General features: G+C 34.2%; 3 protein-coding genes and 1 long non-coding RNA gene across 4 annotated transcripts; all 4 read left to right on the plus strand.

Moving 5' to 3' along the window:
• Positions 1-1,659: 1,659 nt before the first annotated feature.
• Positions 1,660-2,790, plus strand: LOC135150197 (uncharacterized). Its single transcript, XR_010288478.1, has 3 exons — positions 1,660-1,737; positions 1,825-1,922; positions 2,356-2,790. It is a non-coding gene; the product is annotated as an uncharacterized LOC135150197 (long non-coding RNA).
• A 1,405-nt stretch (positions 2,791-4,195) lies between these two features.
• Positions 4,196-6,001, plus strand: LOC108207599 (tetrahydroberberine oxidase). Its single transcript, XM_017378036.2, has one exon. The coding sequence runs from the start codon at positions 4,257-4,259 to the stop codon at positions 5,850-5,852; it is 1,596 nt and encodes a 531-aa protein (XP_017233525.1). The 5' UTR covers positions 4,196-4,256; the 3' UTR covers positions 5,853-6,001.
• A 1,228-nt stretch (positions 6,002-7,229) lies between these two features.
• LOC108207600 (berberine bridge enzyme-like 24) lies at positions 7,230-9,420 on the plus strand. Its single transcript, XM_017378037.2, has one exon. The coding sequence runs from the start codon at positions 7,376-7,378 to the stop codon at positions 8,975-8,977; it is 1,602 nt and encodes a 533-aa protein (XP_017233526.2). The 5' UTR covers positions 7,230-7,375; the 3' UTR covers positions 8,978-9,420.
• A 1,984-nt stretch (positions 9,421-11,404) lies between these two features.
• LOC108207601 (berberine bridge enzyme-like 24) lies at positions 11,405-13,021 on the plus strand. The gene has a single exon (XM_017378038.1). The coding sequence runs from the start codon at positions 11,405-11,407 to the stop codon at positions 13,019-13,021; it is 1,617 nt and encodes a 538-aa protein (XP_017233527.1).
• Positions 13,022-17,375: the final 4,354 nt, after the last annotated feature.

Raw genomic sequence — 17,375 nt, forward strand, 5'->3', positions numbered from 1 at the left:
TGTCCGGGTTTGTGTAGTATGGATAAAATTTCGGTGAAAAAATAAGTTTGGAAAATGTAATGTGTCAACTCGGAGATGCGTTTTCATATCTTTACTCGGACCTAACATAATGAAATCTATCATCTTGAAGTAGTACGTTGTTGCGACATAATTTATTATGCACAAAATATAGGCTCTTAAATTTGCAGGTATGCTGGAGGTTTAAAACACGATGATTGTGTTCAAGGACTTGAGCTGGAATATTAAGTGCATCCACAGTTTTCTGTTCTGTATTCATGGTAATATAGGACAGAAGCTGTGATGCATCATCATGCATGTAACATTATGATGCTCATCACAATGTGTGAATTGATTCATAAACGAGATAGTCGCGCAAAAAAGTTAATTTCATTGTGAAGTTAAATAACATAAAAGTGATAACAAAAGCTCGTATATTTGATCGAATTCAGTGATTATATATATATATTTTTCAAATATAAATATAAAAAGGTGTTATATTAGTTGTTTAATAAAAAAATAAGTGTTTATTTCAGGAAAAAATTAGAAAATAAGTTTTTATTTTCTGAAAAAGAAAGATTTAATTTATTTGTGAAAAATAAAATTAGTAAAACAGTCTCCATATAAACTTCTGGTTTTGGAAGCAGATCGAATCAAAGATTACAATTTATTCACAATTTTTTCGCCGGCAACTTAAACTTGCATTCCTTACAAATGAAGCACTCTTCTAATATTTTCTGATGAATAAAAATGGATAGAAGATAAACTCACGACTTAACTAAGTCTAAAATTGCAGACGGGGATAGAAAAACAAAACGGAAGCTGGCTAGCAAATTAAACAAAGAACAACACGTAAGCAAGAAATGATTGTCATCACTAAAATTGCAGACGAAAATAGAAAAATAAAACGAAAACTGACTAGCAATATAAACCAAGAATAACACGGAAGCTAGAAATGATTGTCGTCACCAACTCTGACTTTGGATGAACCGATGATGTGAGACGGCTTTACTTCTCCTGCATCAGTGTGCTAGAGCCTAGATTTTGGATGGGATGGGATAAATTCATTCAACACATGACACCCTCGATGATCAACCGCTAATGGATGTTACCCTCCGATCTCCATCGTAAAAATTTTGTAGTGATTTTACCTCGAAGAAAAGTATATTCTTATATATAGTTTTTGAAAATTTTATTTTTAAATAAAAAATTAATATAGATAACTTATTTTAAAAAAAATAATATAATTGAATAATATATTCTTATATATATGTGTATTTAATAAGTTGAAAGATTGACAAATTATTATTATATAAACACTAAATCTCACATGACATTATATGAATATAATCATAATACCCGTAATATTTCATTGCGGGTATGAATATTACGGGTACTTTAAATGCACACAGTAAGATATCAATAATAAATAGGTGTTATCTGGGGCTAAAAACCAATCTCTATCCATAAGTAGCAACTTATGGGGACGAGTTATATATACACCCTTTTTATAACTCAAATTATGTATAAAGTTAAAATCACTGTTACTGACAATACAATACAAGGAATATGTACAAATAGTTTATAATGTAATATTTTCAAATTCGTTGAATTTGCTTATAAAATTTTTGATAACTATTTTTTAAATAATAATTTATTAATAAAATCAATTGTTTAGGACAAGGTTCCTAAGGATCCTAACAAGCCTAAGAGGCCTGCAACCGCTTTTTTCATTTTCATGTACTTGAGTTTTCACCATTGCTATCCAGCTTTCTGTTTACTGTTCTTTTGATGTGTATGGTTCAAGTCAACTTGTGCTTGCTGCAGGGAGACTTTTCGAGCTGAGTTTAAGGAAAATAATCCTGGAAATGCAAATGGAAATGCAAACGAGTCTGTTGATTCAAATCCCAGTGTTGTCATTTTAGGTATTTTTAATTCTTTTTGTGGCTATTTTTTTTATTCTTTAACTGCAGGCCTTATCTAATTGAGTTGATAGTCTAATGGATTTTATCAATTTAAATGTGACATGTTTTTGAACATCCATCAGTGATGAAGAACCATAAAGTGATAGCCTTTTAAAAGGAAAAAAAAACAGAGAAAGCTTGTGCCTTTGATATTTCCACAATGAAGTTTAGATACTGCAGCAAGAATGTAGTGAAATCCCAGAAAGCTTTCTTTCTGACAGAAGTCGTGTAAGAAAATTTTAAAACTGAATAAGAGGAATTGCTTACCTCCGTTAATTTCTAAAGTTTTATAATAGACAGAGCTAGCCCAGATGTCCAATGTGATTAAGGATACTTTGAAATTATTATTGGTGTCTTTGTTTGGTACTTTAAGTAATTGATTTCTTATTTGCAGTTTTTAATGGGAGGAAAAGCTGGACATCATGCATCAGTTTTTGACAAGTACCGGCTCAAATAAACGGTTAGCTTTTGACAGTTTTAGTTGGTGTTGCATTTTGCTCAGAAGATACAAAAACTTGCATATGCGTATGCGTCATTGTTTTTCTGCCCATGTTTAGTGGTGCTAAATACCAAACTTGATATAATGCCAGTATCTCTTCTTATATATAAAGTTTTGACATGGTGATGGTGTTTGTTCGGTCTACAATTTGGGCTCCCAAGTTCCTGCAGCCTTGCAGGTGGTGATGGTATATAGCTAGCATGGGATGATTACACCATTTGGGTTCCTCAGATTAAGATGCTAAATTAAGTCCGTCAAGGCATTGTTCAATTCGTCAAGTTTTAGTTCAGTAGTTATATTCTCTAATTTATCAGATCTTTTTGTTATTTACTTCAGGCTGTTGCAACAAAAGGCCAAGAGACCAATGTGGTGACTCAATATGTTATGTAAGTAGTATAACTAAAAACAACGGAGGAAGTATATATAATAATATACGGTATATATAATCTTAATGATTTTATAATAATTTTTTGAAAAAATGATTTCTTTAATAGTTATCTACTACATCAGTCTATATTTAACGGATATTTAAATTTTTAACACAATAATCGAGTTATGAAAAAATATTAATCATTTTTATTATATAAATATAAATTCTTAAATTAAAGAATTTCATTTTTAAAATTTTTACATAATAGAATTTAACATATATAGCGTAAATTTTTTAAAAAAAAGATTTTTTTTAAAAAGATGTTGGTTGAGAAGTACGAAAAGTTCAGTTTTAGGCTTTTAGCCAGGTACATATCGCAAAGAGAAATGCATATTTTGAAAACAAATTGGGCTGGGCTGATTGAAAACAAAATGGACAAATTGAACCTGGCTTTCTAAAATATTGGTTGGTGATCTATCTTGCTTTTATATGAAAAATAGTAAAGTTATCGGCCACTCGAATCAGGAAGTGCAGATTAAACTTTTTTTCTTATCAATTGTAACATAGTCTGTCCCATTTATATGACCCTTATTTCTTTTTGGAACGTCCCAAAAAATAACTTATAATACTTACTCCACTACCTCTATATTTTATACTCTCTTTTTATTAAGTAATCACTATTACACCCACTACTTTCGTCCATTATCTCCAATCTATTATTAAATATTGATAGGTACCACTACTTTACCCATTTTTCAACTAAATTTAATATTTTTTTCTTAATCTCCGTGAATGTTAAACCAGCTCACTCTTCTTGGGACGGAGGAAGTATACATCTTGATATCAAAATCACCTTGTAATTTAATTTATATAATTATACATAATATTATTAAAAAAACAAACTACACGTAATTTATATAAAATCTACAAAATCTAATTTATCCCTAATACTATTAACAATAATTTATATATAATATTAAATTATTCGAGAAATAAATTTTTTTAAAAATTTAAGCTCGCGGCAGCGGGCACAATCCTAGTATAATATAACGTTATAATTAATTAATTGTCCCGGTGATACTATGACGACATTGATCATTGGGTTATGGCTTCATGTCTAATTAAACATGACTGTTAGATACAAAGGTTATAACATGTGAATTACGATTAACTGTATATAGGAGCGGTTTGGTGAGTTTAAAATAAGGTTTTATATAACGAAAAGATGGTCGCAAGCAGGAAGGTTTTATATGTACCAGTGACAGACTGACAGGTACATTTTCCCAAGGGATTAGGTTGCTGGCTGGCTTAACTTCTTCTGCGACTTATATTGTCTTCATTTTTGTTTTCTTTCGGGGTAGTTAATAGATCATTCACTATTTTAGCAAGCGAAACATGCATATTTTCTCACATCGCAAACAAAACAATGAAGTTTCCAACGTTTTCTCTTGCATTCTTCTTTGTTTCAACTTTTTCATGGTCTGCATTAGCTTCATCCGAACCTAATTATATCAAACTCGATTTCGTTTCTTGCCTCAGAGCTTCAATCACCGTCGTCTACACCCCAACCGACTCAAACTACACTTCCGCCTTGCTATACTCCATAAATAATCTCCGTTTCGCGCAACCGCAAACTCCTAAACCCATAGCCATTGCGATTCCAGGCTCCGAGCCAGAAATAGTCGCGGCCATATTTTGCTGCAAATCACATGGACTCGAAATGAGGGTGCGGAGTGGTGGTCATAGCTTCGAGGGACTATCTTACGTAGCCAATGTCACATTTATGGTGCTCGATTTACGCTCTTTTAATAATGTCACGGCTGATCTTACTACAGCCACTGCATGGGTTGATAGCGGAGTTACAAATGGCGAACTTTACTACTGGATTTTTCGAGCTAGTTCGGCCTATGGATTTCCATCGGGCTTATGGTCGAACGTGGGAGTAGGCGGAATTATTAGCGGTGGAGGGTACGGAATGATGAGGAGAAAATTTGGATTAGCGGCTGATCAAGTGATCGATGCTCGGTTGATTGATGCTAATGGTGTGATTCATACTAGATTAACGATGGGGGAAGAGCTGTTTTGGGCTATTAGAGGCGGCGGAGGTGGGAGCTTCGGAATTGTTGTTTCTTGGCGAGTGAATTTAATTCCTGTCCCTGAAATTGTGACTGTTTTTCGAGTTACTCGGACTTTGGAGCAGAATATGACGAGTATTTTTTACCGTTGGCAATCCGTGGCAGTGAATTTTCCGTACGAGATGGATATCAGGTGTACAGGGCAAGCAGTGCTGAGCGAGGCGAGTCCACGGGCTGATAAGATGACGATGGCTATGTTATTTGAGTCGTTGTATCTTGGTGGAGCAGAGGAGATGCTTTTAGTAATGCGAGATGAATTTCCTGAGTTGGGGTTGGTACGAGAAGATTGTTTCGAAGTGAGTTGGATTCAAGCGATGCAGTTTTTCTCGAATTTTCCACTTGAAGCGCCCCCTGAGATCCTGCTCGATAAGACTCTGTTACCAAGGCCGGCTTTCAAAGGAAGATCCGATTTCACTCAAGTGCCGATTCCTGTACAAGGGCTAGAAGGCGTATGGGACTTTATGTTTCAGCTGCCTGCTCAGGCTGCGACATTGCAATTCACCCCTTTCGGGGGGAGAATGAATGAGATATCAGACTCCGCGATCCCCTTCCCATACCGGGCTGGATATTTGTACATGATTAATTTCTTTGCATTGACGAACGTGGATGAAGCAGGCAGGATGGAATGGGTGAGAAACCTGGATACATATTTTACTCCATATGTTACTAGTAACCCGAGAAGTGCGTACGTGAATTATGTGAATCTTTGGATGGGAACCAACAATCCAACAGGAACTACAAGCTATGCTCAAGCTCTGCAATGGGGTGAACGCTACTTCAAGAATAATTTCCGCAGGTTGGTTGGTATAAAAACACTGGTTGACCCTGGTAACTTCTTCAGGCACGAGCAAAGTATTCCTCCATTTTCATTATTTAACGATGTGTGATTCTTAAATTTCACCTTCCCGAGTCGTGCTTGGTTTCTTTGTATGATTAAATAAACGTCACTCGGGGTGGTTGTGTATTTGTTGTCTCTGTTCTTTACCTTTACAAGTGTATGTTCGTTGTGATGTGAATCCTCGTTATTATACTATCAGTCTATCACCTGTAAAGTGAACACTGAACAAATGCATTGCAAAGTAGCTTGAGTGGTTTGCTGACGGCACTTTTGTGTTGATGTGTTATATGTAATAGAAAGAAGCATAAGCAAGGAGCGTACTGTAAGCTCGGGAATTTTTCACGTAGAAACTGACTTAAAGTCGGAAGTTAGTGTGGGGTATTTTTTCAGCAATTTATTTTTTTAAATTTTTTTCTTGATAAAAATTACCCATAAGTTATCCATAAATCATTTTTATTTTATTATTATATTTTAAATAACCTATAAGTCATTAACAAGTCAAAAAACTAAAACAGATATTTTAAATCATTAAGTCACTTTTGGAGTGAAACTATGTTATAATTACATTCATTTTCATTTGTTTTCGTCCTTTTAAAAAATTCGGGAGCACAACTATATAGGAGGGAAAATTATTTAACTTTACTTTTCTCCCTGTTTATAACTCGGGAACATGGTATTATAACATGGTATTACTGTTGTGGAATGTCTTTGAAAGTAAAGATACTACCAAAACTTGTTTTGGGCAGTGGTGAATCCATTCATGTTCTGTCTGGAACAAGATAGATTTATGATAGATACCAAAATCTGATGCAGCTGCTGCAGCTAGAGCACATTTGCAAAGGGGTGCATTGTCAAGTTCATTTCACGTGTAATTTTGATCTTCTATCTCTGATTTGAAAACACTTTCTCTGATTTGTGTAAGATTTTTTGGCACCTAAACATCCTAATTTGGTTGTTTAACTTGTGTAATGCAGATGCGAATTCACTGGCACAAGCTTATAGACAGATTGTTGATCTCCACAGAAAATTTCTTGTCCCATGGTTAACAATAAAAATATGCAGTTACTTTGAGAAAGGATAATTATCTCAAAGCTAGTGTGTGCTTAGACCGTAGGATTAATACGAAATTTACAAATTGGTCACTGCAAAATATTTAACGACTGACTTGGCCTTTTCTTCTTGATTTTATAATTTGCAGTGTGAATTCTGATCTTCTGAACCGGTTTGATAAATTTGACATCGTCACTCTTATAATTTATCACACGCACGCAAAGAAAAAAAAAGAGATTTTAGTGTTGTTGCACTCCCTCCATTTTTATTTTTATTATTTGCCACGCCTCCATTTTATTTTAGTACAAGCAAATAGTGTAATGATAAGAAGTAGATTTATTTGCACGCAACCGTAGTCTTCTGGAGACTTCTCTCGACTCTGATGGTGATAACGATACGCCTTGCAAGATTTCAAAACATGATCCAGATTTCTACTTGATTGTACTTGTAGGGTATTTGTTGTAGAAATTTTTTAGGATTACTATTGCTAAGAAATTTCTTAGCATACACAAATCTACGACAATGGAGCTCCAAGCTACACAAATTTCTCTCTGTTTCCTTCTTGTCATCTCGACTCTCTTGTTCTCATCAGCTTCAAACTCCGATGAATTCGTTCAGTGCCTAACCAAACTTTCCAAAGAGTCTGCACCCACAGTCTCAAAGCTCATTTTCACCCCAAAAAACTCCTCATACACCGCAGCCTTACTATACTCCATCAACAATCTCCGTTTCACCAGGCCAACTACTCCAAAGCCTCGAGTCATCATCACCCCCACCACCGAATCTCAAGTCCAATCCGTCATCTACTGCGCCAAAAAGACTCATCTCGAAATCAGGATCCGAAGCGGCGGCCACAGCTTGGAAGGCCTTTCTTACGTTGCGTATGTCCCGTTTGTCGTACTGGATTTACGTAATTTCAACAAGGTCACCCCTCACGTCCCTAGCGCAACCGCTTGGGTTGGCGGAGGCGTCACCAACGGCGAACTCTATTACAGAATCTCTCAGGCCACGTCGGATTACGGCTTTCCATCTGGCCTGTGGGCAAACATTGGAGTCGGGGGACTAATCAGTGGAGGAGGATACGGAATGATGAGGCGAAAATACGGACTCGCGGCTGATCAAGTTATTGATGCGAAATTAATCGACGTGCATGGGAGAATTCTTGACAGGCAAGCAATGGGAGAAGATTTGTTCTGGGCGATTCGAGGAGGCGGCGGGGGAAGTTTCGGTGTTGTCCTCGCCTGGAAAGTAAATCTTGTTCGAGTTCCGAAGACTGTAACTGTTTTCAGAGTATACAGAAGCCTGGCGCAAAACATGACGAATATTTTCTATAAATGGCAATCGGTGGCGCCTCGGTTTCCTAAAGAGCTCGATATCAGATGTAATGGACAAATATTTTTGAGCGAGAATAGTACGAGGCCTGACAAGAAGATAATGGTGATGAATTTCGAATCCTTGTATCTCGGCCGAGTTGATAGTCTTCTCAAGGTGATGCTAAAGCAATTCCCTGAGCTGGGATTGGTTAGAGAAGATTGTTTCGAAGTGAGTTGGATTCAAGCTATGGTATTTTTCACGAACTTGCCACTTGAGACACCACCAGAGGTGTTGCTTGATAAAACGACCTTGCCCCGATTTGATTTTAAAGGCCGGTCCGATTTCACTACAAAGCCGATTCCCGTAAAAGGGCTTGAAGGGATATGGGATTTCATGTTTCAACTCCCGAACGGAACTGCGATGTTGCAATTTACCCCGTTCGGGGGAAGAATGAGCGAGATAGCGGAAACAGCATTGCCGTTTCCATATCGAGCTGGGTACTTGTACATGATAAATTTATATGCATTGACGGATGTGGACGAAGCGAATCGGTTGCAATGGGTGAGAAACATTGATGCGTATTTGGCTCCCTATGTGACAAGTAACCCGAGAAGTGCTTACGTGAATTATGCGAATCTTTGGATGGGAACTAACAATCCCAGAGGCAGAACGAGCTATGCCCAAGCAAGTAAATGGGGGAAACGTTATTTCAAGAATAATTTTGATAGGTTGGTTTGGATTAAGTCTAAGGTTGATCCCGATAACTTCTTTCGTCATGAGCAAAGTATCCCACCATCCACTATACCATAGAATGCATTGTGTTGCGGTACAGTACAGTGCGACGAATATTCAATTCTTTTACATTGCATCCGCCCATGATTTAGTATGAACAAATTTCCGGTGATTTATAAAATTCAAAGTATAAGTACTGTCATGTAGTGCCTGGTTTCGAATTCAGCTTTCTGAATCAATTCAAGCTTGGAGTTTCATCTCAGAGAATTATACATTTCGTTGCACTGTGAACATGCAATTTATGTGGAAACTATAGATTCGTAAAGTATGTTGCAAAGCCCCAGCTTAACTGGTGGTGCAAAAACAAAAAAAAAACATGGTGGAAAAAATTAGCGAGTGTTCAGATGAATCAAGAGACTAAGAAAACAGTTTTTCTGCATGTTTAGAACTCAGAGTTGAGCCCTCTTTTGTAAGCTTGAACTTGAGTCTGGTTGCTGACGGCCAGCACAAGCTAAAACTCGTGTGTTTATGTGTTATATGTACTAGAAAGAAGCATAAGCAAGGAACATACTGTCAAATGTCAAATCTTCTTTAATGGACTCTTCAAACAAGTTCTTAATTTTAAATTTAAAAAAATAGCTAGTGTTCCAATGGGCTTCCGGGGGCTCTTTAAAAATTTAATTATCTCCTCTCTTTACAGAGGTGCTCTTAGTTATTATTATTGAATATAATGTTCGCTTCCCTTCAATTGTATTCACTTCTCTCTTCAACTTTTTTTTCAATAATAATAAAATATAAATAAAGAGCAAGTATAGAAAGCATGCATGATTGGAGTTGTCACCATATTTAATATATTAACTTGTGAGAAATCATATATTATATTATTTTTTAAGGAGTGATTTAGGAGTCCCATCAAAAATGCTCTCAGCTCTTGAATTTTTCACGTATCTTCTACTTCCAAATTTACAGACTTCTTTATACCATCTTCATCTCTGATTTGTGCAAGATTTTTTGGCCCCTAATCATCATAATTTGGTTGTTTTGTGAAATGCAGATGCGAATTTACAGGCACAAGCTTATAGACAAATGAAACTCCATTTTATTTTAGTATAAGCAAATAGCTAGTGTATTGATAAGAAGCAGATTTATTTGCATGCAACCGTAGTCTTCTGGAGATTTCTCTAGGCTCTGGTGGTGATAAGTGATAACGATATGCCTTGCAAGATTTCAAAACATGATCCAGATTTCTACTTGATAGGAGATTGGACACATTATCGTTATTTCTCTTCGAATTCAGCTTCATTGATCATCAATTCAACAAAATTTTATTACATTAGCCCTCATCTTCAAGCTACAGCTGTAAGTGTAATCATATTCATAAAACTCCTATTCCTTCATTTGACACATCAATAATCACATTTAAAATTATTACTCTAATAATAAGCTAATTCTTTTCGTTTGACCATTCACTTTTGTAAAATACATCAGCATAAAGATAATATTGTAAAACTAGTCATTTAAATGAACCGCCTTTTTTTTACTGGATACTTTTTGTTGCATGTTCATACTCCCTCAGTGCCAAAGATTGCTGCTGCTGCTGTCCTCTCTGGGAGAGCAAGTATTGACGACCTTATGTCTGTGGAACAGGTGCTCCAGGCTCCAGCTCATGGGGTTCTAGGATTTTCTTATGTATCTTTATTTTCAATGTCTCAGGATTTGTTGCTATCTCTTTTGGTTTAGTTTATTGCTGGGTAGGTAGCTGTTGTTCCTTTTGTCTCTGTCTGTAGTTTTAGTTCTTCTCAGCTAGACGCCAGAAATCCTGGGACATGTATCATCTATTGTGTATTGCTTCTCATTTAATAGAATTTCATGCTTTTCAAGGAAAAAAAAAGAAAAAAACTCCCTCAGTGCCTCTGTTCTTTTTTAGTTGTACAAAGTATAAAAATTTTGACTGAAATTATATATGTTATATAATTAAAAAAATATTAAAATATTTGTAATCTATTTGAAATTATAATTTTCACTTTTTTAAAATAATAAAAGAATCATCCTCGATGTTTGGTAAAAAATTGTCGATATAATTATTAAAAGTCAAAACAAACAACCAAAAACAGTATTGTAAAATGCGGAAATCGAACTTAATCGGTAAATTCACGGAATAAGGATTAATCGTAGATTGATCGGGAATTTATCGGATGATTAATTGGATAATCGGATATTTAATCAGGCCAGTGAGCTACGGAACAACGATAAAAAAAGAATTTGAAAATCTTATATAAAGAAGAAATGAAAGTAATTAATTTATATTGATATCAGCATAGGACAGAGGTCAAAATGAACAATTAATTCAAGTGATATCACAATAGACAGCAGAGGTCAAATTGTAGGTATTTGTTGTAGAAATTTCTTAGTGCTATTACTATTGCTTGCCTCAGAGCCTCTGTATATGTAGTCCACATTCATATCAAACTCCCCAACCCACTTTCCATACACAAATCTACTACAATGGAGCTCCCAGCTACACAAATCTCTCTCTCTTTTCTTCTTGTCATCTCGACTCTCTGGTTCTCATCAGCTTCAAACTCAGATGAATTCGTCCAGTGCCTAACCAAACTTTCCAAAGAATCTGCCCCCACAGTCTCGAAGCTCATTTTCACCCCAAAAAACTCCTCATACACTGCAGCCTTACTATACTCCATCAACAATCTCCGTTTCACCAGGCCAACCACTCCGAAGCCTCGAGTCATCATCACCCCCACAACCGAATCTCAAGTCCAATCCGTCATCTACTGCGCCAAAAAGACTAATCTCGAGATCAGGATACGCAGTGGCGGACACAGCTTCGAAGGCCTTTCTTACGTTTCGTATGTCCCGTTCGTCATACTCGACTTACGCAACTTCAATCAGGTCACGCCTGACCTCCGTAGCGCAACCGCTTGGGTTGGCGGAGGCGTCACGAACGGTGAACTCTATTACAGAATCTCCCAGGCCACGTCGGATTACGGCTTTCCGTCCGGCCTGTGGGGAAACGTTGGAGTCGGGGGACTAATCAGCGGAGGAGGATACGGAATGATGAGGCGAAAATACGGGCTCTCGGCTGATCAAGTTATTGATGCGAAATTAATCGACGTGCATGGGAAAATTCTTGACAGGAAATCAATGGGGGAAGATCTGTTCTGGGCGATTCGGGGAAGCGGCGGGGGGAGCTTCGGTGTTGTCATAGCCTGGAAAGTAAATCTTGTTCGGGTCCCGAGGACCGTAACGGTTTTCAGAGTATACAGGAGTCTGGCGCAAAACATGACAAATATTTTCTATAAATGGCAATCGGTGGCGCCGCAGTTTCCTAAAGAGCTCGATATTAGATGTAACGGACAAATATTTCTGAGCGAGAATAGTACGAGGCCTGACAAGAAGATAATGGTGATGAATTTCGAATCGTTGTATCTCGGCCGAGTTGATAGTCTTCTCAAGGTGATGAAACAGCAATTCCCTGAGCTGGGATTGGTTAGAGAAGATTGTTTCGAAGTGAGTTGGATTCAAGCTATGGTATTTTTCACGAACTTGCCGCTTGAGACACCCCCAGAGGTGTTGCTTAATAGAACTATCCTCAACCGAATCGATTTTAAGGGCCGGTCCGATTTCACTACAAAGCCGATTCCTATAAAAGGACTTGAAGGGATATGGGATTTCATGTTTCAGCTCCCGAATGGAACCGCATTTTTGCAGTTCACGCCGTTCGGGGGCCGAATGAGTGAGATACCGGATACGGCATTGCCGTTTCCGTATCGAGCCGGGTACTTGTACATGATAAACTTATATGCATTGACGGACGAGGATGAAGCGAATCGGCTACAATGGGTGAGAAACATTGATGACTATTTGGCTCCCTATGTGACAAGTAACCCGAGAAGTGCTTATGTGAATTACGCCAATCTTTGGATGGGAACTAACAATCCCAGAGGCAAAACGAGCTATGCTCAAGCAAGCAAATGGGGGAAACGTTACTTCAAGAATAATTTCGATAGGCTGGTTCGAATTAAATCCAAGGCCGATCCCGATAACTTCTTTCGTCATGAGCAGAGTATCCCACCGATTTCGCTATCGCTTTGGTCCGATATGTAGGATGCCAGTGTGGCGTCTGTCCGGGTTTGTGTAGTATGGATAAAATTTCGGTGAAAAAATAAGTTTGGAAAATGTAATGTGTCAACTCGGAGATGCGTTTTCATATCTTTACTCAGACCTAACATAATGAAATCTATCATCTTGAAGTAGTACGTTGTTGCGACATAATTTATTATGCACAAAATATAGGCTCTTAAATTTGCAGGTATGCTGGAGGTTTAAAACACTTAAATTTGCAGGTATGCTGGAGGTTTAAAACACGATGATTGTGTTCAAGGACTTGAGCTGGAATATTAATTAAGTGCATCCACAGTTTTCTGTTCTGTATTCATGGTAATATAGGACAGAAGCTGTGATGCATCATCATGCATGTAACATTATGATGCTTATCACAATGTGTGAATTGATTCATAAACGAGATAGTCGCGCAAAAAAGTTAATTTCATTGTGAAGTTAAATAACATAAAAATGATAACAAAAGCTCGTATATTTGATCGAATTCAGTGATTATATATATATATTTTTCAAATATAAATATAAAGAGGTGTTATATTAGTTGTTTAATAAAAAAATAAGTGTTTATTTCAGGAAAAAATTAGAAAATAAGTTTTTATTTTCTGAAAAAGAAAGATTTAATTTATTTGTGAAAAATAAAATTAGTAAAACAGTCTCCATATAAACTTCTGGTTTTGGAAGCAGATCGAATCAAAGATTACAATCTATTCACAATTTTTTCGCCGGCAACTTAAACTTGCATTCCTTACAAATGAAGCACTCTTCTAATATTTTCTGATGAATAAAAATGGATAGAAAATAAACTCACGACTTAACTAAGTCTAAAATTGCAGACGGGGATAGAAAAACAAAACGGAAGCTGGCTAGCAAATTAAACAAAGAACAACACGTAAGCAAGAAATGATTGTCATCACTAAAATTACAGACGAAGATAGAAAAACAAAACGAAAACTGACTAGCAATTTAAACCAAGAATAACACGGAAGCTAGAAATGATTGTCGTCACCAACTCTGACTTTGGATCAACCGATGATGTGAGACGGCTTTACTCAGTGCATGTGCTAGAGCCTAGATTTTGGATGGGATGGGATAAATTCATTCAAACACATGACACCCTCGATGATCAACCGCTAATGGATGTTGCCCTCCATTGTAAAAATTTTGTAGAGATTTTACCTCGAAGAAAAGTATTTTCTTATATATAGTTTTTGAAAATTTTATTTTTGATAAAAAATTAATATCTATAACTTTTTTTACAAAAGAAAATAGAATAGAATAATATATTCTTATGTATATAAGTATGTATTTAATAAGATGACAAATTATTATTATATAAACACTAAATCCCACGTGACATCAATATCCTTTATTAATAAACGAAACGACGTTTCAGTGGAACATCGGTACTAGAGTACCAAAATTTGGTCATCATATATTATATTTAATTATTATTATTATATCATTATTAAACTCCTTTTAAAAATATTATACTCCTATTAAAAGATATAAGACATATATATTGATGAGGACTTTTTTACATAAGGATTATTCATGATATTTTATCTCAATATAACTAAATATTTTAATTTTTAAAACCGAAACAATTTAACTTAGAAATTAACTCTATAAAATCCTTATCACATAAATATGAATTCTCTATAAAATTTCTATCAAATAAATATAGGGAGTCAACAGAGTTTTTGTGCGGATCTGAGAACATAAAATAAATTAAATATTTAAATAATGAATTTTATTTATAAACATATTTAAGTTATTTAACTGAAAAATTCCTTTAGACTTCTATATTAGTTTGTCATACAAACAATTAATACTCTTACGTCTAAAAAAATTAGGATTACCTATTCTAACTATAAAACAATTACGGATTAAATATATGTAACACAAATTAATTACAAATTATAGATTTATTGAACAATTTAACATAGGAATTAACCGTATAGAATTTCTATCAATTAAATATGAATCAACTCAATAAAATTCATATCAAATAAATATAAGGAGTCGGCAGAGTTTTTGTGTGGATATGAGAACAAAAAATAAAAAAAACAGGCTAAAAAACTCTATTATTGTTTTGTTTTATTGTTGTTTCATTATTTATTACGAATTTTATCTATAAAATATATTTAAGTTATATAACTTAAAAAAAAATTCGACTTCTATATTAATTTGTCATACAAACAACTACCACTCCCGGATGTGCAAGAACTCCAACCAACCAACATTACACACACCTATTATAAGTCTAAAACAAGTACAATTAAATAACATTACGCATACCTATTATAAATCTAAAATAATTACAAATTATAAATATAAATTTTAATTCATTCCGTGCTCTTCAGAAGATTGCGATAAAGATGAATAAGGCGGTGATAACATTTACTTAACAAACATAAACTCGGAGAGAATGAAGTCATTGTTCATATTGAAACATATAATAAAAGAATCGAAACACAAGACATCCGTCAATTTGATATAAAATTAATTTTTAAAAGATAATTAACTTTGTCAAACTACAATATTAGTTTGTCAAACCATTACAACACCACTGTTATATTTACAAGAACTCCAGATATAATTATATATAACGTTTGCCAATTAGATTGAATATAACAATTATGACTTAAAAAATTGAATTTTATTCGAGATTAAAGACGCTATAAACGAACTTATATGTGTTGATCTTGAATATTATTTTCGCAATTTAAAAATATCAAACAGTATGATTTTACTAAAATAAAACATATTGTTAGAGTTAAGTTCCATAAAGTCCACATTTAAGCTGTAGTAAGTACCGGTCATAATATTTTACTTTAGTCATAAATAATATTTTTAATTATTCAAATTTATATATAATTTATTATCTTTAAGTAGTTGTAAATATAATTATCAATTAATCATTAACATCTTTTAACTCCAACAATCATTAAGATTATTATTCTTTTATGAGTTATATTTTAGAACATATATAGTGTTTAGTGATTTATAAAATAATTGTTTTATTTTTTGATTGCAACGATTATATCGTAGAATATAATCTGCAGATTGTCGGATGTTTACAAATATTTTGGACTCCAATACTCCTTATTTTGTGAAGTACTCCATAGAACGGAGAAACATATTGTTATAAAATAAATTTAAAAAAAGATTAAATTTTAATATCTAGAAAGTCTTATTTTTAAATAACAATAATTTAAATATCATTTAAAAATAAAAATTTTAATAATTATAATAAATATATGATAATGTAATTAAAAAAAATATTATCCTTCCAATAAATAATAAGTTTTAGAAATTTATTTAAACCCGTGCTTGGCGCGAATCATCAACTAGTTATACGAATAAAATCATAATACCCGTAGTATTTCACTGCCGCTATGAATATCACTCCACAATGAAATATTACACGTACTTTAAATGCACACAGTAAGATATCAATAATAAATGGATGTTATCGGGGCTAAAAACGGATCCTTATATAAGTGGTTGGTGACGGGTTATATATACAACTCTTTTACAACTCAAATTATGTATAGAAAGTTAAAATCACTGTTATTGACAATACAATACAAGGAATATGTACAAATAATTTATAATGTAATATTTTTAATATCGTTGAATTTGCTTATAAAATTGTTGATAATTATTTTTTAAATAATAATTAATTAATAAAATGTGTTTTACGACGATGTCGTAATATTTCAAATAAAATGTGTTATACGACGATGACGTAATATTTCAAAGATACAAACAAAATTAATATCATATTCAAAAAATTTGTCTGTGTGTTTCGCTCTTAATAGTGTAAATGTAATACGAAAATCTATTACTAAACCATTGGCTTTCTTCATATATCAACGGATTAAGAGCATCTCCAATAGAACTCTTAAACAAGCTTTCACTCTTGAATTTAAAGAGCAAATCAAAAAACGGTGATGCAATGGGCTCCTAGAATCTCTTTAAAAATTTAAGAGCCTATGATTCTCCTCTTTTTTAAAAAGCATTTAGTAGCTCCTAACTTTCAATTCATGAATATTATATTAATTTTTCTCCCACTTCAAATCCAACCTTTCTCTTTTTTCACTATTTCTCTCATTTATCTATACTATATTATAATAAGTCAACATGAGTATAATTTGTAGTCCAAAGTTTTAGTTATAATTTTTGGTTTGGTACTCTCTTTTTGGTACTACAAGTCTACAAATGTGGAGTCTATTAGTATTATATTGTTAAACAGTTTCAAATACTAAAAACACTCATAACAATCCATTATCATATAATATTTCATTAAAAAAATTATAATTATATTATAAATAAG

The sequence above is a fragment of the Daucus carota genome, chromosome 2 (genome assembly GCF_001625215.2).
Source record: "Daucus carota subsp. sativus chromosome 2, DH1 v3.0, whole genome shotgun sequence".
Lineage (NCBI taxonomy): Eukaryota > Viridiplantae > Streptophyta > Magnoliopsida > Apiales > Apiaceae > Daucus > Daucus carota.